The sequence below is a fragment of the Sus scrofa genome, chromosome 9 (genome assembly GCF_000003025.6).
Source record: "Sus scrofa isolate TJ Tabasco breed Duroc chromosome 9, Sscrofa11.1, whole genome shotgun sequence".
NCBI classification, from domain to species: domain Eukaryota; kingdom Metazoa; phylum Chordata; class Mammalia; order Artiodactyla; family Suidae; genus Sus; species Sus scrofa.
The window spans coordinates 5,409,991-5,434,889 of record NC_010451.4 but is presented as its reverse complement, the minus strand read 5'-3'; the positions used below and the strand labels follow the sequence as shown (position 1 = coordinate 5,434,889).

Here is a 24,899-nt window from a genome sequence, read left to right as displayed (position 1 = left end):
TTTAACTTTTTCCATTTTAAAAGTTGACCATGTCACTTGTACAAGTTGAAAAAGTTGTACAAGACGTCCATTAAAAATTAAATAATGGAAGCATAATTAAGTCACTAGAATTTGAACACATTGCCTTCAAGGCTTAGGTTCTTTTTCAAGTTAGTTTGAATTACATTTCTTTCTAATTTTTTTTTTTTTGTCTTTTTGTCTTTTCTTGGGCCACTCTCGCGGCATATGGAGGTTCCCAGACTAGGTGTCTAATCAGAGCTGTAGCCTCCGGCCTACACTAGAGCCACAGCATCGTGGGATCTGAGGTGTGTCTGCGACCTACACCACAGCTCATGGCAATGCCGGATCCTTAACCCACTGAGCAAGGCCAGGGATTGAACCCACAACCTCGTGGTTCCGAGTCGGATTTGTTAACACTGAGCCACGACGGGAACTCCTCTTTCTAATTTTAGTTAACATTACATTCAAGATTCATTTTTTTGGTAGAGTCTTTGAAGACTGCATAATATTTCATTAATATGGATTGTTTCATAAATATTCAATTAAGTGAATGGGCATACTTGAGTTTACTATTCCTAACTTTTATAGATCATACCCTAGGATTTCTAATATATGATTATTCTAAATAATTGTATAACTGATATGTTTTATTAAAAACTTGTTTTCTGCATTTAGGGTTATTTTGTTAAAATGAATCTTCAAAAGTGAGATTACAGTATTAAAGCATGAAACTTTTTTTTGAGGGGGGAATGCCTTTGGCATGCAGAAGTTTTCCCAGCCTGGGATTGAACCTGCACCACAGCAGTGACACAGGATCCTTAACTAGGCACCAGGTAATTCCTTAAAGAATGCAACTTTTAAAATGTTCTTGCGATGTCCACCATCAGCTGAGATGCTCAGGCATATATATATGTTTTAACCCAAACTCCTTTTTTCTTGTGAACTTTCATTAATAAAAACTACTAATTTAATAGGCAAAAATGTTTCCTAATTATTGTCTCAGTATAGGGGTTTCTTGGATTACTAGTCAGATAATCTTTTGTTTCAAAGTCAATTGTAATGTTTGTCACTCTCCTTTATGTTCTTCTACTATTTATTTTCCAAATTAAGCTTTTTATAGAGTAAAGATATCAACAGTGGTTTTATCTGTGGAAAAGAATTATGGTAGCCTCAAACATTTCACCCCAAGCAGAGGGAGTTTTTGGAATCCAAACTAGAGAAAAGCACTGATGTGTTTATGGGCAACTGGGATTATGCCAGATTACGAAATCATTATGTCAAGCCACTAAGGGTAAGAGTAAGTGCCACCATACGGGTCACCTGCCTCCCACAGCCTGAAAGTCCTTGTCATAGCCAGTCTTAAACATAGCTAGCACTCGAGTTCTGATCTCTTTGGTCCTGGCACCGTAAATGATGGGATTGATCACAGGAGGCAGAAGTAGATAGACATCGCCCATGAGAACATGCACAATGGGGTGAAGGCTGTTTCCAAAGCGATGCACCACCGAGAGGCCAATGAGAGGCACATAGAAGGCCAGTACCACGCCGATGTGTGATACACAGGTTCCAAAGGCCTTGGCCCGCTCTGACTTGGAAGGCAGTTGTAGAACGGCTCGTATAATCAGAAAATAGGACAAGGAGATGAACAAGGCGTCCACACCCATGACCAAAAGAATGGCGGTGAGACCATAGACGACATTGGGCAATGTGTCTGCAGAGGCCAACTTCATCACATCCTGGTGCACACAATAGGAATGTGAGAGCACGTTGGACTGGCAGAAGGCTAGCCGTTTGATGAGCAGAGGCAGTGGGATGAAGAAAAGGGATCCACGGGCCAGGGCCACCATGCCAATCTGGGCCGTCACTGTGTTGTTGAGCACTGCGGCATGGCGCAGTGGATGGCATATGGCTATATAACGGTCAACGGCCATGGCCAGCAGAATGGTGGACTCAATGGCTGAAAGAGCGTGAATAAAGAACATCTGGGTCATGCAGGCATCAAAGGTAATCTCCCGGGAATCAAACCAGAAGAGGGCAAGGATCTTGGGCATGGTGGATGTGGACAAGGCCAGGTCAATGGCGGCCAGCATGCAGAGGAAGAGGTACATGGGTGCGTGCAGGCTGCGCTCCGTCCTTACGATGAAGACCACGACGCAGTTTCCAAACACTGCCACGGCATACATAGAGAGCAGAGGGAAGCCGATCCAGAAGTGAGCTTCTTCTAGTCCTGGGATACCGATAAGCACAAAGGTGGCATGTGTAAAGTTGCAGGAACTCATAGCTGGCACGGAGAGGGGGCACTGGAGAGGGTGAGGTCACACTGGCAGCCTGCTAGGACATGGAGCACAATCAGAGAGGCCAGCCCTGGATGCACCTGAGCTCTCCCTCCCCTGCTCTCTCCCCTACTCCTCCAAGTCATTTACCTCTCTCTTAAGGAGGCTCTCTGAAGCCTTCTGCCAAAGACAAAAGAGAGAGCTCAGATTCATTATCAGCCACTATGCTCAAAGTCCATTTCATTTGAAAAAGGGAATCTGGAGAGAACAATGCTTATCCCAACTCTGTCCTTTCCAAGTTCCCTCAGACTCCTTGCCCTGGCACATACCTTTATGGCCTGGATATTGGGTGGCCCTTTTCTCAGCCAGATGTTAGGAGATGCCTTCCCAGGAATTTCTTCCTGATAGGCTGTGTCCCCTTTCCACCCTCTCCTCTCTTCTCCTCCCCTCTCCTTCCACCATTCAGCTGTTCTGTAAGACCTACTATATATATCAAGGCTATCTGCTAGGTGCCCACGATACAAAGACATACCTTTTGCCCTTCGGATAACCTATCTAGGGTGAACGATCTAGACAAGTACTGAAATATTAGAATCTTGGGATAAGTGTTAGCAAAAGATGTGCATGTAATGATTGGGAGGAGAGGCATGATCAAAGAACCTTCCTGAAAAAAATATAATCCTTCTGGCTAGTCTTGAAACACGGGTTGAAATTAAACAGACAGAGGAGGGAATAAAAGGTACGTGTACCCAAGAGTGGGAATATGCAGGTTTCTGTTTTTTTGGCAAATTTTCAGGATTCCGGGTCTCCAGGTCTAAGGTCAATAAGAGAAGAAAGAAGCATGGCTGTGATTACACCACACACACACACACACACACCACACACACACACTTAAAAAAGGGGGGAGGGGCCAGAACGCAATCTCTTAAGATAAAAAGGAAACTTATCTGGGGACATCAAATGAAAGGCAGTAGCTCCCTCCAACCTCCATCTCCTGAACATGAAGGTGCTGCAGCATCCTGGCTGCCAGGCATGGTCCCTGTGAGGAATCTTCTCTCTGCTCCTGGCCAACAGGTTCCTCCACGCTTAGAAGCTGCTGAAAGGCCATTTGAATGGTCTCGATGACGACTTGGGTTGAGTCCTAACACTCCTAGAGCTTTATTTTTCTCAGAACTTTTGCCAACAAGTCATTCATGTTGGGTGGGACATCTGTTTTTTTGGAAGCCCAGTGTTGCTCTGCTTTGCCCAAACACCTGTGCGCTGACCTCATCAAACTCTCTCCCTGATAGTCTTCCTAAGAGCCCTGGTACTTACAGCTAATTGTCTCGAAAGAGCTAAGGGCTTGGCTTTGTTTGGAAGAGGTTCTGAATTGGGGGAATAAAGTCTGCAGGTGCCTTCATTGTGGTGTTCAGGTTAATCTGTTCGCCACCCCCCTCCTACTCCCCAGGATTCTTCTTCACTCCTAACCTGGGTCCTTACTGCTACTGGGACATGCTTTGCTTTTCTTTCTTTCTTTCTTTCTTTCTTTTTTTTTTTTTTGTCCTTTTGTCTTTTAGGGCCGCACCCACAGCATATGGAGGTTCCCAGGCCAGGGGTCCAATTGGAACTGTAGCCGCTGGCCTACACCACAGCCACAGCAACATAGGATCTGAGGCACATCTGCAACCTACACCACATCTCATGGCAACACCGGATTCTTAACCCACTGAGTGAGGCCAGGGATCGAACCTGCCTCACCATGGATGCTAGTCGGGTTTGCTAACCGCTGAGCCATGACGGGAACTCTGGGATTTCTCTTCTAATTGGCCTTAGTGGAGAAGGTTTGGAGACCAGAGGTCTTAAAACACAACATGATAAAATGAGAACCAAAAAATTTGATTTGGATTAAGAACAGATATAGGGTTCAAAGCTCACAAAATCCACACCCCTGATTATTATTTGTTCTCCATTCTCAGGACATGTGCCTAGATATCGCAGCTACCTTCCCTGACAAAGATTAGACCCCCGATCTAGCCCCCAGCTGCCGTCAGAGAAAGAAGAGCCTTTTCAGGGGCAGATGCTTACAGGCCTGCAGAGTGCCAAGGGGAGCACAGCAATGCACTTCCCCTTCCTCAGGGCCTCTCGCCCATGCTGCTGCATCAGCGCCGGCAGACAGAGGGGTCTCTGCTGGCCTCAGAGTCAGATACTTCCCTGACTCTTCTCTCCGTGGGGCACATTTTTCTGCTTTGCTGGTAGCCCTCTAAGCCTATAGGCCATCCTGTCACCTCCCCAGTCACCTATCCCAGAAGACCTCATGTTTCTCTCCCATGTGGTCTGTCCTTCTGCCTAAATGACCCCTGTCAGACCCAGTTTTAGCTTCTCTCTGGGTCTGAATGCGGCTGTGCATTTACTCTCACCTGCCTTTCTGGATGTCAGCTAATTCTCTGGAACACTTCCTCCCAGCCAATGAAGATATGGATGAGACATAAGAGCTTCCCGCCACCCTGCCATGAGACAGTTTGTGGGGTCTTTGAGGATGGCAGGGGCCTTGGGCTGCCGGACCCCCGTGAGGGTCTCTCACTGGAATTCGGTGCACTCCTGATGAGATGCAGCTGAAGCTGGCTCTCCCTTTCAGGCACAGGGCTATTTCTCATGCTGTGCATGAAGCCCATGGGGGCCAGCTGTGGGAATAGGGACAGAGGACCCAGGAGGGTAGACAGCCAGGGGGCAGTATCACCATGGCCACCTGCGTGTCACTCCCACAGGCTTCCCACTCTTTCAGTCTGGTGTGTGTGAGTGTGTGTGGGGTGTTTATCAGCCAGTGCCCGCTGCCTCTGCTGTCACTCCCACACTCACACACACAGGTTCTCAGCCATCTATTTCCACTTCCCAAATAGCTCACACTCCAGTTAGCCACAGTGTTTAGTGTTTTCCTCACAGCTCTTTGCCAGTCACAACTGCCAACGTGGGTGTATAGTTATGTCCTTTAGGAATTCACACTCTCTTTCTTGAGACAGGAACACAAAAATGCAGTCCCATAATTCAAGAGACGGCCCTGTGTCTCTTCAGTTTTCTTTCCATTGGTGAGACAGACCTTGAGGTAAAGAAGCCACTTTTCATTGCCCCTGCGTTATAGTGAAAGAACACATGACCTAAAGGCTCTTTGCTTGGGCCACACAGTTAATGAGCAAGACTACTGGTCAGAGAACCAGGTATTCGGACTCTATGCATTCATGTTCAACAGGTGGTTATCAAGGGCCTGAGATTCAATCAGAAACCATATACCACACCCACAAATCCCCACTCTCAAGGAGTTAGGGGGTTGGGAGGCAAATAATAAATGGAGTTAATATTAAAAAAAAGAAATAGAATGTTAGTTAGTTGAAAGGAGAAAAATAAAGGGAAGAAGGGAACAGATAAGTATCAAGGGGGTAGCTGAAATTTTAAATGAAGTTGTAGCACAAAACTATGTATAAAGTTCTCATGTAATGAAAACATTTGAGGAGATGCCAGGGGAGAATGAGAAACATATTCATGGAGCTATCTGAAGAAAACTATTCCAGGAAGAAGAAACAGAAACTACAAATAAAGTTCCTAAGAAGGAAGTGTATCTGGTGGTTTAGAATTCCAGGGAAGCTGGTGTGCCTGAGTAGAGGTAACAAGGCAAGAGGACCAGGGGGGCAGAGTGAGAGAGCTGGTGGGGACTGGGTCACAGAGGGCCAGACAGGACTCATGGGACACGGAAGGATTTTCACCGGGGCTCTGACTTCCAGTAACTCTGACAGTGGTTAGGTACCTACCACCACTCTGGCCCTTAGGAAAGTCTCCGATTCACTGTGAGCCTGTCCCTTGGGTCAGAGGTGACATTTGCTCGGCAACCACCTAAGGGTCCAAATCATCTAGGAACGGAAGCTTACAAGTTTCCAGGGTTGTCGGACAGTTTGGCTTTTCACATGTTAGTGTGTGTGTTGGGGGGAGACGTGGTGGGGGGGAAACATCTGTGGAGGAGTGTGCACATCTTGGCTGTTTAGTTCTTGAGTGAAGTTCCATCTTCCCTTCCCATGTTTAGGTCTTGGAGTACCCCGTCCTTCTCTAGCCCAAGCCCCCTTCTCCTTGCCTTTTCCTTCTCCATGGTCCATCTTAGGCCATGTGTGGAAACAAACAAAAATCGAGTCTGTACGTCCCCATCATCTTCGCTTTTTCACTTATTTCCAATGGAGAATAGGATGTGGTCCCTGGTCTTGAGTAGTGGGCAGTGTCTGTTGTGGGGAGAATGGTTGCAGTAGAGTCTGAAAAGGCATGTCATGAGGAAGAAACACAAGGTGCTGCATGAGCACCTGGAAAGGCCACCAGACAGGCTTGAGAAGTCGTGAAAAAGTCTCTGAAGGAAAGTCACTTCTGTTCTAACTTAGGAGAAGGGAGGGTGCTGTAGATGGAGGTGACAGCTTATGCAAAGGCTTGAAAGTGGGATGGAGCAATCAGGGCTAAGGAAATGCAAGTTGTCAGTTATGTCTGGAGCATTGCATAGAGGAGAAGCAATGAGCCTTGAGAAGTAAATAGAGCCAGGTCGTTCAGAGATTTTTTATTATTTTTCTATCTGGCAGGTGTTGGTTTAGGGTCTGGAAGGCAGCATAAATGAAACAAAGTCTTTATTCTCAAAGAACGTACCTTGTCATGGGGACACTAGGAAAGAAATAAACAGGTATGTAATACGTTGGGGAGGGGCGAAAGTGCTAGAAATTAAAACAAGGCAGGTAAGGGAGCGCGTGAATGCAGGCATTAACTGAGGGAGGGATTTGTCATGATGATTTTTTATGCTGTAAAGGGCCTTATAATAAGGAGACACAGAAGCAGAGGCTGCGTGAAGCAAGGCAGGAAGCCCTTTGAGCGTCTGGAGGAAGAGCATCCAAGGAGGAAGGAGAGCAAGTGCAAAGTCTGAAGGTGAAGCGTGCACAGTGAGTTTGAGGGAGAATCTGGAGGCTTATGCAGATGCAGCAGGGCAAATAAAGGGGAGAGCAGTGGCAGATGAAGTTGAGATAACACAGAGGACTCAACACATAAATCCTTATAAGATATTATGACAGCTGTGAATGTGCCCTGGGCAAGATAGGAGGCCTTTAGACCATGTTGCACAGGCCTTGCGTATTACATGATACACATGATCTGTCTTGCGTATCCCAAAATCACTCCAACTACAGTGGGGAAAATAGGCTGTACTGTAAACTACAAGTGGATTAAAGGAGGATCCGGCAGGAGGCTACTGGATTCAGGTTCAAGGTGGTGATGGCTTGGATCATGGTGGGAGCGGCAGAGGTAGCAGAAACTAGGTGTACTCCAGCTAGCAACATCTAGACTACCTGCAATGACGTGTCATCAGCCCTTGCTGAAAGGATGGATGTGGAGCGGGAGAGACAGGCAAGAGTCAGAAATAACTCCAGGGTTCCATCACAGCAACTTGAAAGGCAGAGTTTGTGAGTCATGGAAGACTGGTTGAGAGTTTTTATCTTTTACATGAATATTAAGATAGGTTTTGGACATGTTAAGTCTAAGATGATTGGTAGATGTTCAAATGGAGATACTGACACACAGGCAACAGGATATGAGTTGGACTATAAACATTAATTTTGGATTTGCCAGCATACAGATGGTATTTAAAGTCATGATGATAACTAGATGAAATGACCAAAACTGAGAATATAAAGAATAGAACATAGCAAAGTCCCAGGACATCTCAACATACAAAGACTAGGAAGATGGTAATTGAGACTGAAAATACTGTTATCAAACATGTTGAGGATTTTGATGTGGACAGTTGGAAAAAATAATTAACTTGCTAGATTAAGCCATTACATGAAATATATGTCACAATTTTAAAAAAATCTAAGCAAATAATACAAATTGTAATTCCTTTGTATTTCTGTCACTTTTCAGTTTCTGCTGAGGCAGAAAGTTGATGGAGGGTGGAGAAAGTTGGGAAAGAACATCAGGTAGGAATATATTTGTGCGGTTTTGATATTTTTGAGGGGTCTTTTCCTCCATAAATTGTTTGAAAATTTTTAGAGGACAGTTTTGTTTTTCATTTGTGTGTTTGGATAAATTATGTCCCCTAGTACAAGTTAATTACTTCATGTGTAAATATGCACTATATTGCATATATATGTTTATATTATATATAAATATAGCATAGATATATAAATATATTGATAATACTGTATATAGCAATACAGCATTCAAGTTAAGAGTGAGGGCACCTTGGAGTCAGTTTGTATGGATGTGAAATGTGGCTCTGACACTTACTAGCCATTTAAGCAAGTTCCTTCATCTTCTGTGTTTCAATTTTCTCATTGATAAGAAACATAAGTATTTGAAGCACAGAATATTAAGTAACTTGCACTAGGGGCATATTTGAATAGTTAGGCTATTCATTCCTTCTATTCTTGTGTCTCTCATCTCATCATTTCTAAAATAAAGGTCTCCATTGAGCTGATTTTCTGTATCTCTTTCAGCTTTGATTTTCAATATTTGCACACTTAGCTTCAACAATCGCCAGATTTATTTTTCAACTGGTCATACGACCTGACATAGACCACCTACAGAATTCTATGATTCTATGTGTCTTTGGGATGGAGAACTTTTATCACAGCTCTGCGTATCTGCTTGGTCTTCACACTGTAGATGATGGGGTTCATTACAGGAGGGATCAGCAGGTAGGTGTTAGCAATCAGAGTATGTACATAGGCTGGGGCTCGTTTCCCAAATCTGTGAACAAAGGACAGGCTGATCAATGGAATATAGAAAAGAGCAACAGCCCCAATGTGGGAGATACATGTGCCGAAGGCTTTCTTCCTCTCTTCCGGGGATGCGATGCTGAGGATGTCTTAATGATCAAAACATAAGAAAAGGGTATGAGGACTGAGTCCACACCAACGGTAGAGATCAGGGCAGTCAGCCCAGCTGCATTGTTGACTGTGGTGTCTGTGCACGAGAGCTTCATCACGTCAGGGTGGAAGCAGTAGAGTGGTGGAGCACGAGGCTGTGGCAGAAGGACAGTCTTGTAAGAAGTGCTACCATTGGTGTCAGCGTAAGTGTCCCCCTGATGACAATGGCCACTCCAATTTGAATGATTCTGGAGTCGGTTAAAATGGTGGCATACCTGAGAGGATTAGAGATGGCCACAAATCGATCGAAGGCCATGGCCAACAGCACGGACGATTCCATGACAGTGAAGAGTTTAATAAAGAACATCTGTGACAAGCAGGCATTAAAGGTGATCTCCCTGGCATTGAACCAGAATATGCCCATCGTGGTGACCAGGGTGGAAACGGACAAGCCAAGGTCAGTGGTGGACAGCATGGAGAGGAAGTAGTACATGGGTGCGTGAAGGCTTGACTGGGTGACAATGACCAAGAGAATCAGGCTGTTTCCTGAGAGAGCAGTCACATAGAGAAAGCAGAAGGCAATGGAGATCCAGGTGTGGGAGGCTTCCAGCCCAGGAACACCAGTCAGCAGGAAAGTGATGGAAGAGGATGTGGTATTCTGGAAGTGTGACATGCTGGATGAAAAGCATAGAATTCTGAGATGAAATCCTACGATAACTAAAAAACCCCTTATTTTAAAAATTAATCCAATCAATAACATTTTATTTAGCCAAAAACTAACCAAAGATGAATATTTACATACTACGTAAATATGAATGACTCATTTAAATTGATAAAATAATCACTATATTTCAACTGTTGTAGTAGGTACCTTTAAAAAAAAATATTTGCTCCACCCATGATTTTTCTTCCATGGGACCTTTTGCTGGTAGCTAGGTTTATGGGATCTTTTTCTCTAGTCAGAGATGACTGGACTATGAAAAAGACACCTTATCCAAGATTGGCCATCCTCTCTGGAATGTTTTTCTGTATAGTTGCCATCAGAGGAAAATAGATTGGGGTTTTGGAACAGCAATATTACACTGGCCATGAGAATAGAAAACAGCGAAGCTTACAGACAATGTGGGAAAATACTGAGAAAGATGTACCTGTAAAGCAAAGTGACACATATGAAGGGATAAAAAATGGTTTAGGCACCAGTGCAGTCATGTGAAGGTGCCTAGAGCATCAAACTTTTCAAGTAACCCCTGCTGTGCAGCATCTGGAATTGCACTGGAGAGAGATGAAGAAGTAGAACACAGAACTGTCACCTACCGAGACCTCTGCCACCCACTTGATGTCACATAATGGTGTGCTCAAATATATTTCTTGCTCCAATCTGTTTGAAAACTAGCTTTCCTCCAGAACGGATTTTCTCCATTATGTCAAGACCTACTTCTTAGGCAATACCTACTAGATGTCACTGTTGCAATTTGGAGGGGATGGTAAAACTTTACTGCAAACATCCTATTTCTTTTTTCATTGAGTAGAGAATTGAAGATGAGGCAGATGGGTCTGTATGAATTGGACGATGGGGTCTGGAGAAGTTAGAGTTTTGGGCTGTGCCTGGAGAGGCTCAATGTGGGAGACGTAGCCAAGGTGAAGGTAACTGTTCCTCAGGGGAATATGTTTCCAGATCACACAAGTGCACTGCAAGAATCCCCCCCAAAATCTCTTAGTTTTAGCAACTGGGAAATTTTTACTTCAAATGGAAAATTATAGGAAAAAAAAAGAAGAAGTGTTTAGTTACAGAAGGTGACCAAATCAGTGAATTGTAACTTTACAGAGTCTCCAGTTTAAGGTAATGAGAGTGTGACTTCAAAGAACCAACGGAATTACTGCCAGAAACATATTATCAAACCTCATAATGTAGTGAGAGTTAACAGAAAGGAAACAGTTTATTTAAAAAGGGCATCTCTTTTTTGACACTAATTCCGGTGACTGGTTATTGAGGGTCATGAATTTGACCAGCAATATATAGAAATGAAGTCGATACTGTCTTGCCCAAAGGGCATGCATTTCCCACTAATTGAAAAGTCTGAAAGAGGAGCAAGTCCTACTAGCACTTTCCATAAACAGATTGATTTCTGAAAAGCATTCTTATAGTTCTTTCAAAAAAGTACATACTTGTCAGAAAGATAAACTAAAAATCTATTAAATGAATAATATTTATGATAATTTCAAGTAATTGGTTCCCCTCTCATTTCCTACAAAATCTGTTCATTAGTAATTCACCAAACCCGGGACTGAGTTTATTTATTTTTTCTTTTTATGGCCACACCTACAGCATATGGAAGTTCCCAGGCTATAGCTTATAGGTTCAAATCAGCTGAACCTATGCCACAGCCACAGCAATGCCGGATCCCGAGCCTCTTCTGTGACCTACGCTGCAGCTTGAGGCAATGCTGAATCCTTCGCACCCTGAGGGAGGCCAGGGATTGAACCCACATCCTCACAGACCCAAGGTCATGTTCTTAACCTCCTAAGCCACAACAGGAACTCCAAAGGATGAAGTTTTTGAAGGTAACAACTTCCCGGGGTTACTGGGAGGTAGACTAATTATGAAAAAGGGAGCACTTCAATTCTGTGTCCAAAAGGTCTGGGGTATTCGGAGAAGATTTTCCCAGAAAATCAGTGCTTGGATGATTTCTGTTTTGTGTATGCCAAGATGATGTATTCCAAGGCTTTTAGGATGGCATCTGTGAAAGTGTTAAGCCCGACTGAACTTGCAGTATCTCTCCCTTTGTTGTTGCCTTATATTCTCAGAGACACTTACGAAGCATCTACTGTGGGCACAGTGCTGCATTAGAAGCTAGGGCATAACACAAACAAAATCCCTTGTAAAGGGTTTACAATCGAAGAGGGGAGAAAGAACGGTAACATCATAAGTAACTCCAAAGTCTAGTGTATAAGGACGAATAATAACAATGGTTATGGGAGTACAGAGGGCCTCCATCTATGTCAGTTAATCCTGCCTATCACAACGATTTTCAGGATGATATGCAATGACTTAGTTGTACTTTTTGTCACTGAGTTCTTGGAAACTATGAAATCAGTTCAAAAAACAAATTGCTGTTTGAACACTTTCTCTTTCATCCCAATTTCTTCATGAGTCCTCTTACATTATTTGATTAATCCAAACAATCCATTCATTGCTCATTTTCATTCTTTTTTTTTTTTTTTTTTGCTTGTTAGGGCTGCATCTGTGGCATATGAGGTTCCCGGCTAGGGGTCCAGTTGGAGCTACAGCCGCTGGCCTACACCACATCTCGCAGCAACACAGGATCCTTCACCCACTGAGCAAGGCCAGGGATTGGACCCACAAACTCATGGTTCCTAGTCAGATTCGTTTCCACTGCACCATGACAGAACTCCTCATTTTCATTGTTTTTGTGGGTTTTTTGTTTCCCCCTCCTTTCTTACTGAGAGGTCGGAAGGACAGCACAGGCTGAAGTGATCTGTGCTGAGCCTGGCAGAAGAGAACGCCCTCGAATTGCTTCTCCTCTGTGAGTCCACACCCATCTATCTCTTCCTTCACCCTCTCATCATCCATACTGGGCTCAGACACAGGGTGTCCTTATTCCTTTCATAACCAAGAACTTCACTTAAACTTTTTTTTTTTTTTTTTTTGGCTGTGCTTGGAGCATGCAGAAGTTCCTGGGCCAGGGGCTGAATCCACACCACAGCAGTAATCAGAGCTACAGCAGTGACAATGCTGGACCCTTAGCTCACCGAGCCACCAGGGAACTCCTACTCCACCTAAGCTCTTGATCATCCACCATAAACGCTTTGTTCATCTCAGCCTCAAAATGGGAGCTCACTGTGTATTACGCCAGCACTAAGGGTATGAAGCAAGGGAAATAACAGTGGTTTGGTGCCTGAGGAAACCAGAGGGGCTGTCGGGACCTCGTCTTCATCAGGCTAAGACCTTGTCTTTTAATAAGAGCACAAGGACTCTAATGAAAATGAAAATGAAAAACTACCAATTTTGTACACCTGCTACATGTCAGGAACTGTATTAGGTACAGTGGGTATCAGAGACAAAGAACTGCCACTGTCCATAGAGTGTGCAGGTTAAGGTGCTCCTGAGTGATAGACAAGGCAGAAACTGTGGGGTGACAGATTTGGAGTGCATATTTACGTAAATGTGTTTGTCTGTGTGTTGAGAGGAATTAGTTCCAAGGAATCTTAACAGAGCAGATGGATTTTATCTGTGTAACATTTTGATGGGTGGGGAGTGAGTTGACAAGGATGGAAAGCAGGAAAGAGGTATTGTTGACATGGGTAACAATGGAGCAGAGGCTAAATGGAATAATAGCGCAATACAGTTTGTTGAATGACTACAAGAACATCAGAATGCCGGAGTCTTAGAGGTGAAGCTGGGTGCTATGGGAGATGAAAGATGAAGAGGAGGCAAGGGGGCTGAGACATGAAACTCTTGGATTCTGTGGAAAGGATAAGGAATAGATTTTTGTTGCATTAGGCATTTCCAAATATTTTATGAGTGAGTAAATAAATTATTCTTCATCTTTTCTAATTTAATGCCAACAAAATATCTTTCCTTCTTCAACATCTTATTTAGGACCATCGACTCCCTTTCTGCAGCCTACAAGAATCAATTTTACCCCCACCTATCAGCAAAAGCTTCCCACATGTTGATATACATATGTACATATTTCTTCAGCACATTCAATTCAACCGCGAGACACTGAACAGCTCTCATAACTGGCTCCTGTGCTTAGCTACTGAAAGAAACATAAATCCTATTTCTTTCTCAATTTCCCGCCATGTCTTTTGTAACGTCAAAAAAATGTTCTTTGAAGGACAGTCTTCTTTTGCTTATGAGGTCTTCACCATTAGCACAATCTGGATTTTTGCCTCTAATGACTCTCAGAACATTCTCCGACTGATGTCACCAATGACTTTCTAAATACCAAGTCCAAAAGCTGATTTCCACCTTAGTTTTCCCTTCCCTCATCTCAAATTATTGTAGTGTTGACTGCCACCTCTTTGAAACATTCCTCTTTACAAAAGCTTCAATGACAATGATTCTGTGGTTTCCCCTGTCTATCAAGCAGTATTTTGTTCTCTGTCTTTTAATTCTGATTTTTTTTTTAGGAGCTGTTTTTCTTCCAAGGAGTTCCTTGGTCTCTGTATATTCTCCTTGGGGTATATTAGTTTTTCCCATGGCTTTAAATAACACATGCCCAGATGACTCCAAATCTGAAATCTAATTATGGCCTCTCCTGAGTTTTATATTTCAAAAGTAATAGAATCTTTGAAGCTGTGGCAAGATTTCTATGTTTGAACTTAAGGCAGTAATGAATCATGAACTAGATGATCAAAATTGATAATTTAGAAAAAAACTAGCAGCAAGTTGGAGAGCAAATGCAAGCTCTCTGCTTAGTGCTAGAGATAAAAGGTAAACAAATTTGTTATCTCATTTGAGGTGTATCTCCACTCACATATCCGCAGACACTGCGAAATAAATAAGAGCCAAACAGAAGCCACTCCTTCCCCCATTCCAAGCCTGGCTCTCTCTCCTACACATCACTTATCTGTAAATAATATCAAATGCTAGCAACTTCTCTACTTAGAATGATGCAGACATTCTTCACGGGCAGACACCACACACACTCTTCTCCCTCTCTCTCCTCCCCAACATATAAATTATCATTAAGTTTGTGTTGATTCTGCTCCCTAAGTGCCAAAACCTGGAGCATCAGGTCTATCTATGAAGGCTGTGTAGTAGCGATCTGGTTGGCAGTGGGTCCTTGTAGCTATATTTCATTGCACTTTTTAAAAATCGAAAACATGTAACTGTTCTTATCAAAGAATAAAGGAGGACCCATGGATTTAGCAGCAAGAAGCAAAAATTTCCCCAAGTTACTCTGTTGAGCAACCATTACCCTTGAATCCGTTCCACACACCCTCTCCAATCCCTGTATAACTTCATTTTCTCTTGTGAGAAATAAGCTATAGTCTTTCCTAATTTTCCTGTCCACTTAGGTTACAACAATGCTCTTCTTTCTTTGCATTGCCATAAGCTATAGTTTGTGGCTATGTCCTTAACTGCTGAATCAGACCGTATGACATTATCGGCATTGTCCCACCCATTGCCAATGGCATGGCTGTTGTGTGACTGATCTGTGTTTAGATCCTTGCTCAAACACTAACTAGTTTTGAGATTTTGCACAGTGGTAATAGCAAAAAATATTACTCATCACAGCAGCTACCATTTACTGGAACTTGTTCTATTAACATTACCTTGCCAAGCACTCTATAAACATTTTATCTTTTCATTCTTAATATGACACAATGTGGCAAGTATTATTAAATTCACTTTTCTGATAAAGAAACTGAGTATCAGAGAAGTTATGAAATATATATAGGATCACATACAACTACTGAACAGCAGAGCTGGGATTCTAGACCCATTTCTTTTTTAATTCCAATGTGCTTGCTTCAAAACCTATTGCATCCCTGAAACCTACAAGTAGCGTAAACTTTCTTTGCACTGTGTCTAGTACAGTATCTGGCATTCAGTAGATTCTCAAAATTGGTACTTTTTAAAATTTTAGTAAGAATCACTGGGCTTAGAAATGAGGTTTTTCAACCTCTGAAAAAACTCTGGTTTTCTTGGGTACCAAAACACTAACTAGGATAAATACATTAGCAACGGATTAAGTCTTTAACTAGAGACCAACGGGATATCCAACCCACCTTCTCTACAGATTTCCAGAGAATACATAATTCTACAAACCTACCGTCTCCCTCAGCCCACTGTCCCATTATCTAATCTAACTCTGCGCAACGTGGGGAAACGCTTCTCTGTGGGTAAGAAAGTTCGTTCGGCTTGTCTAGAGTTGAGCTGTTTCATTAAACAAAATGGTTTTACTTACAGGGCCCATACAGCAGTCTTTCTGTCCCTCTCAGGCTGACTCAAAACGCTGAGGAGGCTTTGATCCAAAGGAGGGCGGAGTTTATGGGAGACTTACGGCAAGCCTGGGTGGGGACAGTCTCAGAGCTGAGCGGCCAATTCCCAGGGGTGGTGTCACTCCCTGTGTCTCCAGGGTATGGTGGTTCCCAGAAGACTTCTTTCGCCTCACGTCGCCTTTTTATATCCCTTCCATTATGCACTTGCTTGGTGTAGCTCTGTGCTTTATAGGCTGATGTCATGTTTTCCCTGGTGCCCTTTTATTGAAGGACTTTTTGTAAAAACAGTTTTGAGATACGTCATATACCATAAACTCCCCTATTTAAAGTATACCATTTAATCTAGTAAATTCACAGAGTTGTGAAACAACCATCACAGTCTAATTTGAGAAAAATTTCACTATGCCAAAAAGAAACCCAGACCTATTTGCAATCACTCTGAAGAGTATTTTTAAGTGAAATTTTACACTCGATTGCCAAAGATTGTTAAAAAGCACCTATTGTGAGTGTATATCATTCTCCACCCCAGAGTTTCTATCATTGACTACCTATGCTTCACAGTAGCCTCTCTCTTACAAGAAAAAAATTATGTATTCATCTATACCTATTCAGTAAATGTTTCCTAAAATGTCCTATATCCCAATCATCATGCTAAATGCTAGAGATTAAAAAAAAGGATATAACAATAGTTCTTACTCTCCAAGTATCTCCTAGTTTACTCAGCATCACTTAGGTGTACAGAAAATAAAGTTAATTTACTTTTGCATAATCCATTCTATTTTCTGTTTTGAAGCTCCAGACCACTAGGTGGAAGAAGACTAATCAAGATTATCTGGGGTTCTCCCAACCTGCATTTAAATTTGGAGGATCTTATATTGCATATCTGAGTATAGCTGCTGCGAGGTGAATACTGTCTTCTTTAGTCTTCAGTAAACAGAACCCACCTCTAGCTGTGGACTATCCATCTTCTCTACTAACGGTACCGTTTAGATCCTCAGATATTTCCACCACTTCTGGACCAGTCTTTAGTGTATGAGTCATCTCTGATTTCTATCTCTTACACTCTGTATACAAACCATTGGCAAATCATGCCAACATCTGAAACTATAACCAGAATGGAATCATTCTCCATCACCTTCAAAAATGCCTCGCTTATCCAAGTCACAACTATCTCTGATGTGATAATTTCAGTCATTTCCTAACCATTTTCCATATTACATCCCCACCACCAAGTCTGTTTCACCCTGGAAAATGTCTTGGTATAAAGTATTTTATTTTGACAATGTATCAAAACAATAGTTATATACGATTATGCTTTCTGTGTCCAATATAGTATGCCAATATTTGTGGTAGGCAAAATAATGACCCTCAAAAATGACTGCTTCCTATGAATATGTCACTTTACATGGAAGAAGGGACTTTGAAGATGTGATTAAAGTTGAATCCCTGGAGATAGAAGATTATCCTGGATTTTCTGAGGAGATCCAGTATAAGCATATGAGTCCTACAAAGCAGACAGCTAGAGACAGAGCTCAATGAGAAGGACCTGATCCATTGTCAATAGTTTGAAGACGGCCAAAGGAGAACATGAGCCAAGGAATGTGGGCAGCCTCTAGAAGGAGAGAAGGCAAGGGAACCCACTTTCCCCAAGACCCTCTGAGACCTTCTAGAGAAGAATGCAGCCCTGCTGATGCTTTGATTTTAGTAAGTCAAAATTTCAACCTACACAATTTCAAGTTACTAAATTTGGTAAAAGAATCTATTATTACTTTGATTTATGCAGTTACCAAGGATTATAGGCTTTAAGTAACTTACTTAGGTCTCGAAGTTAACAAGTGGGACAACCAGGATTCAAACCAAGGGCTATTGGAGACTCTTTCAAGTTTAAAACTCATGCCCTAGAGAATTTTCACATGACTATTTATCTACCAGTAAATCCGACTCAACTTGTTCTAAACCTACAGCAGGCATGCATGCCTGGGTGCCAGACTGGATGTTAATGCCTTGTCACTTGTGTGTGTTTATGTTTTGCATATGGAGTTTTGTTCTGTTGTGATCTCACAGTGAATTCCTCAAGACCCATGGAAACTTTGTCTCCGCCAGGCTGGACAAATTCTAGGGCAGTGACTATTTTCCCATCAGAAACTATTTGACAAGGATAAGAATTATTTTTCCCCTGGACAAAAGGACGTTCCTTTTCTCTCAAAGTAGTAGAGTTACTAGAGGAGTATCATAAGCATTTTGTGCCAGAGATTGGTGCATGCCCATGGAACTGGTGTGTGTAAGGGTAAAGCATTGATCCACACACGTGTACACGTGTTAGTGCAAGGTCGTGTGCCCAATGCACAGTGAGGCCAAACAATCTGAAGTGTTAGAGTTTGGAGCAGAGAAAGGTGGATTGCAAGCCATGAAAGAAGATGGGTGACTTCCCCCAAAAGCCCGAACTCCGCTAACCAAAATTTTAAAGCATTTTAAAAAGCTAAGGCAGGGAGGTGGGGGGGGCGGTCGCAGTGTAAGTGATCAGCTCATGCACAATTCTCTGACTGGCCAATGGTCATGTCACAGGGGTTCACATTATCAATCCTTAAGCACCAGTAGGTCTGGGAGCTACATGCTCATGATCACGAAATAGTTAATGTCATCCATTTGCTGTGGGTTTTAGCATCTGTAAACCAACTCAGGAGATGTGCACCAAATACTATTATCCAGGTACGTTGGAGAGGAGCTAAAGCAGAGGATGGGGGGCAGACCCCAAAGGGTTCTGCTCTGCTACACACATGCTTTGAGAACATGTCCCTTCTCCGCTGCCCTATGCTTACACCAGCCTAACAGAAGAGCAGCTAGGAACTCAAGCCAGCATTCCAAAAACCTGGGTCAGCGATCCCTCAGTAAAATCAGCTGCAACAGGACTATGTAGTGATTGATATTTCAATATCAATGACTTTGAACCTGGGAGGCATACCATGGTCTGTGATGTCAACGGATTCCATATTAATGTTTCCAAACTTATTAAGACAATCAGAAAGAGCAGAAACAGAAACAAGAACTCTGTTTCTTGTTAGGGACTCATAATAAATATTTTCTGAGTATCAACATTTCACAGTTAACAGAAAAATAATCTTACCTATTAAATCAGTGAATATTTTTTAAACACAACTCAGAGTGTTGTGTTGCCATGTTAGACTGTTCTAAGCAGTATTTTACAATATTTGTAGAAACTTTATGGAAGTGAATTTTCCAGTATATTACTGTCTTACAATGTCTTTAATATTCCATTTCTAAAAAGTTATCCAAAGTAAAAAAAAAAAAAATCAGAGATGCTGGTGGTGTTCTATGTAGGGGGACCTTTATTGCAGCATTATTCACAGTAGTCAAAAAACACAGGTCATTCTCAATGATGCAGAAATAAATGAAGTCATATATCCAGTCATAGGAGGTTATATAACTTTAAAATTCATGCATGTAGCAGCTGCTCTGATGCTCATCCTGAATCAGGAAATGGGAAGGCCAGAGTCAGGGCTGAGAGGTTTACAAGGCAGGAAACAGCATTAGGTTCTAAAAGAAAAAGAAAGTCTGGGACAGACACAGGAGGCCAGATGCAAACCCAGTAATCTAGAGTTAAGGTATCCAGATTGTAGAAATAAACTTAAAACCAAGCAAACAATAACAGCAATAGCAACATCTGGTTGCAGCATCAATAATCTGATTAGACCACTATTTAAAAAAAAATGTTAAGGTCCTACAGTGCCTACTGGCCCTATGTGGTCTGTGAAAGTCTTAATTCTCCTCTTCCCCTCAAGTCAAATACTAGCAGAAGGGCAGCTAGCAATGCAATCCACTTCAATAGCCTGTCAAATTATTAGCAGTTCTCCTCCCTTGCTGACTTGGTCAAAATTAACCATCCCATTTTAGTGGATAAAGAAATGTAGCTTTTCCCACTCTCTCTTTATCCGCTTCTTCTGGCTATTCCTATTCTAACTTTTCCATTCCTCTGTTCCCGCCATGCCTTGTACATGCTTCTGTCAATGTTTTTATTCATTCATCTTTACAAAAATATTGTATTCACACTGTACACCTCTTACTGAACAAGATTTGAGGCTGTAACATTGCCCTGGATGTTACAGAGTCTAGTGGAGGATGTAATTAAATACATGTTATAATTACAGTAAAAGGAGAATAAATAGAGATCTTTTTCTACTAAAGAACTCAGAGTGAGACAGGCTGGGATCTGGGACCTGGGACCCTCTGCTGCAGTGCTTGCACCTGGACAAAGTCTCCTCCAGCAGCAGAACTACAACTATAGACAGAGATAGGGGACTAAAAATAACTGCATGCATGTGGAAGTGGGGCAAGTTATGTACAAAAAGATGCAAAACGAGCAAAAACTCAGCTGCCACTTCTGAGGTGTCAGGAGCAGAAGGAGGGCACCGTGCAGGATCCCTGCACGCAGCACCTCCAAGGGGGTGGGCAGACCACTCTAGCCACCCTGCTGCCTGACCACCCATCTGCTCTCACCCTCACCCCGGTTACGGAATCAGCCCGCCCTCCTCAGGGAGACAGACCGAGGGCACCTGATGCTTGTTTCCATTCCCCATGCCGCCCGAGTCCCGATGGAGCCTTGTCTGAATTTTCTACGCTGGCCTCTTGTCAATTTCTATTGATTAAGAAGTCCAAGAATCCAGGTGGGTAACAACAGTATTGGCATCCCCTGTGTTAAGTGTGTTAGAAATGCAGAATATCAGATGTACTAGATCAAAATCTGCATCTTTGCAAGATACACAAGAGACTCAAGTGCCACTGAGCCATTCTGATGTGGATCATACAGGTGTCAGGACACCCCGGCCCCATTCGATCAATGGATGCTAACAAAATATAATTGCTAAAATGAGATTTGAGGAAGGAGAATACCCCCAGAGGAGGGAGGGCCAGAGAGACGGAGGTAGAGTGAGAAGATGGTAAAAAAGTGTTGCAGGAGCTTCCGTTGTGGCTCAGTGGTTAACGAACCCAACTAGTACCTATGAGGATGTGGGTTCAGTACCTGCCTCCGCTCAGTGGGTTAAGGATCTGGCATTGCTGTGGCTGTGCTGTAGGCCAGCAGCTGCAGCTCCTATCTGACCCCTAGCCTGGGAACCTCCATATGCCTTGGGTGCAGCCCTAAAAAAATAGAAAAAAAAAGAAATATTGCAGACACAGGCAATAGCTGTGATGTTTTATCCCACAGGCAGACTGAGCACTGAGCACTGTTATTAGTGAACCATGAAGCAGGAAAGCTAAAAAACACACCCTAAACAAAACAACATCGAAACCAAAATTTCTAAAAAACCCCCTGCTATATTCAGTTTCCATTAATTTACCTTTAAGTATAAAATCAGAATATCTATGACAAGAGCTACCCAAATGTAAATTTTATGTCACCACAAAACAAAACATCGTTTGCATTGCATCTGAGGCAGGGTTTTGGAATCAATAAACACATTCATAATGCTTTGGAGAGGAAAGTGAGTGAGACCAGGCTCAGAGGAGAAGTGAGCATGCCGTCTTCGGGGAATTTAAAAAATGGTGTTCAGTACGTTTGAAGCAGAAAGAGTAGAAAGACAGAGCTTTCAGGGTAGAACTCTCAATGGGCGTAGAGAAGGTGTTTAAAATATTCAAGCCCTGGGACAAGTCCATTAGAAACACACTGTCCGCCTCAGAAGAAACTGGTCGTGAGGGTTTTGGTCTGTGCATCCACTGATAATTAGAGCTGGGCTGCTCAACCTTTTAAATCCCCTGAGTTTATGTCGGGAAAGAGAGGCTCACTGCGTAACCCTCTTGCTCCTGATCCAACCCTCCCCAGAACGGAACCCTCAGGATGGTGGGCAGGGGCTCCCATTTATATCCCGGCGACAGCCTGGGCATCTCCTTTGCTTCTACATCTTGGAAGCTTCTATTTGACTTGTGCTTCCCCCCACCCCAGCACTGAGTTTCTGGCTGTAAAAATATCTTCCTCATCTGTTGAATTGCTTCCCAGGGGGGAGATGATGCTTCTATTAGTTCAGAAGATATCAAAAAAATGATGACATATTTTATCAGGTTCTTGTTGAATTCTTGGAAAGAAGTGTGCCTTTCTAGACTTCCCCAGGGATCTAGAATCTTGTGACAGAAGGGGAAAAAAAAAAACAAGCTAAGTAAGGTCTCTGCTCTGCAGTAATTCTAATGAAAAGAGTTACCTCATCCTCTTCTTCCAAATAACAGAACTTTGCCAGGAAATGTCCTCTTGGCACAAGAGCATGTGCCAAGAAGCATGTTTAATTAATTGTTGTTCTTGAAACTTATCAGCCCTCTCAGTTCCCCAGAAGTCCGCAAAGGCTACATTAAGTGGACAAAGGCTGAAAGCCACTTGAGTGCTTCCACAGTTTCAAGGGAAGCGGGTCAAACATGATTAATACCTGCACCACAGAGATAAACATTCTGGTGTCAGCTTTAGGCCAGTTATCAGAACAACCTGGTACATCTGTAAGCTAGCAAGGGACACAAAAGGGACTCACAAAATTTTGCCATCTTCTTTAGATGTTGTTGATGTCTTTTTTTTTTTTTCCCTCTTTTTAGGGCCACACCTGGGGCATATGTAAGTTCCCAGACTAGGGGTGGAATCGGAGCTACAGTGGCCAGCCGACGCCACAGTCACAGCACCATCAGATCCAAGCCACGTCTGCGACCTGAACCACAGCTCATAGCAATGCTGGATCCTTAACACACCGAGTGAGGCCAGGGATCAAACCCGCATCCTCATGGATACTAGCGGATTCTTAACCCACTGAGCCACAATGAGAACCCCTGCTGATGTCTTCTTAAATAGATTTTATTCTTCAGAGAACTGTTAGGGTCACAGCAATTGAGTGAAAGGTGCAGAGTTCCCATATTTGCCCTGCCCCATACACGTATACATCCTCTCCCTTACTAGCAACCACTCCCTTCACTACGGCACTTAATTTGTTACAACTGGTGAAGCTACACCAACACATCACTATCACTCAAGTCTGTAGCTTACGTTAGGGTGCCCTCTCGGTGCTGTGCAGCCTGTCGTCATGGACCAATGTGTAATGACACATAGTCAAGGTTAGAGTAGCATGCAGAGTATTTTCACCATCTTAAAAATGCTCAAGGCTCCACCTATTAATTCTTCCCTTCCCCCAAATCCTGGTGATCACTGATTCTTTTTCTTATCTCCAAAAGTTTGCCTTTTCCAGAAAGTCATACGTGTGGAATTATATGCTTATAGCCTTTCTGACAAACCTCTTTCACTAAGTAAATATGCACTCAGGTTTCCTTCATGTTTTTTCATGGTTTAGCAGCTAATTTCTTTTTAGCATTGAAAATATTCTAATGTTCAGATAAATCAGTTTATTTATCCATTTATCTACTGAAGGGCATTTTGACTGTTCCCAAGTTTTGGCTCTTATGAATAAAGCTGCTGTAAATATCCACATGTAACCTTTGTGTCAATAGAAGCTTTCACCATTCATGCGTATATACCAAGGACTACAACTGCTGGATCGTACGGTAGGAGCGTGTTTAGTTTTGTGAGAAACCAGCAAACGGTCTTCTACAGTGAATGGGAGTTCCTGTTGCTCCAAATTCTCACCAGGATTTGATGTCAGTCTTAAGAACTTTGGCGTTTCTCACGGGTGTGTGGTGGTATCACGTCCTGATGGCATTTCCCTGATGACACGGGACGTGGGGAGCAGGTTTCCATAGGCTTGCTTTTGCTGAGTCGCTGTCTTTTAAGTTGGACAGGCGTAAACTTGCTCTTGAATGAGAACTACAGTAACAATCAACCTCCAGGATTCTCCTTTGGGGAAGGAAGATAAGCTATACTGAAAGGAAACTGTCCTCCAGAGTTGGTTGTCTAGGGCACAAAGGGTTAGCCAGACACAGCCGTGCAGAGTTTTCTCCTAGGAATTGTTTTTCTTCTGGGTAAACGGCTCTCACCAAGTGGCTCCTGGGCTCCTTATAAAGTCTTTCCTTTTCAAATCTGAGAGCTGTCTCATTCCTGGAAACGGCCTTGGGGTCTGCTGACAAGAGAGAATTTCTTTGAGATGGTTTAAGGGGCAGCAATGATCAGAGGTTGATGCGTTTCTTCAGCCTTAGGACAGAAGACTCTTCTGCCTGTAAACGTGTGCGCTTGAGGTCATTCTTTCTCATTATCTTTGTCTTTCTCTCTCTCTAAAGAGCTTCTGCCGCTGCCTGGGATGATTTTGAAGAGTAGGGGCAGGATCAAGTGATCTCCTTTCCAGACCCAAGAAGTCTTCTCTGCAAGAGGTCAGTGTTTCAGTGCATGGAAGTCTTTTCTGAATACATCAGAGAATGTATAATCTTCAGGTAGTTTATAAAACAAACAGTTCAGAGGAAATTGGTAAACTCAGTAGTACATATTCAACAGATTTATATAGTATATTCTTCTATTAATTGAAAGATAATTGCTGTATTGTTCAAAATAGTTATGAGACTGGAGTCATTAGCATGTGTTCCTCCCTTCCACATTTTTCTTTAAAATTAGGTTCTTTTAAAAATAAGAAGTGTGAGTTTCCATTGTGGTGCGGTGGAAACGAATCCGACTAGGATCCATAAGGATGTGGGTTTGATCCTTGGCTTCACTCCGTGGGTTAAGGATCCAGCGTTGCCGTGAGCTGTGGTGCAGGTTGCAGACCCAGCTCAGATCCCATGTTGCTGTGGCTGTGGCGTAGGCCGGCAGCTGTAGCTCCAATTTGACCCCTAGCCTGGGAACTTCCATATTCCACAGGTGCAGCCCTAA

The 24,899-nt window shown here is 42.9% G+C and overlaps 2 protein-coding genes across 2 annotated transcripts; both read right to left on the bottom strand.

Annotated features, from left to right (window-relative positions):
* Positions 407–3,792, bottom strand: LOC100625684 (olfactory receptor 51E2). Its single transcript, XM_021062411.1, has one exon. It carries the CDS (start codon positions 2,277–2,279, stop codon positions 1,317–1,319), a length of 963 nt encoding a protein of 320 aa, XP_020918070.1. The 5' UTR covers positions 2,280–3,792; the 3' UTR covers positions 407–1,316.
* Positions 6,019–11,465, bottom strand: LOC110255384 (olfactory receptor 51F2-like). Its single transcript, XM_021062410.1, is given in 3 exon segments — positions 6,019–9,129; positions 9,132–9,269; positions 9,272–11,465. Coding segments are annotated over 3 exon segments (1,026 nt in total). The 5' UTR covers positions 9,891–11,465; the 3' UTR covers positions 6,019–8,860.

Bases quoted from the DNA above. Each gene is read 5' to 3' on its own strand.
- LOC100625684 (XM_021062411.1), bottom strand. From the start codon at position 2,279: ATGAGTTCCTGCAACTTTACACATGCCACCTTTGTGCTTATCGGTATC.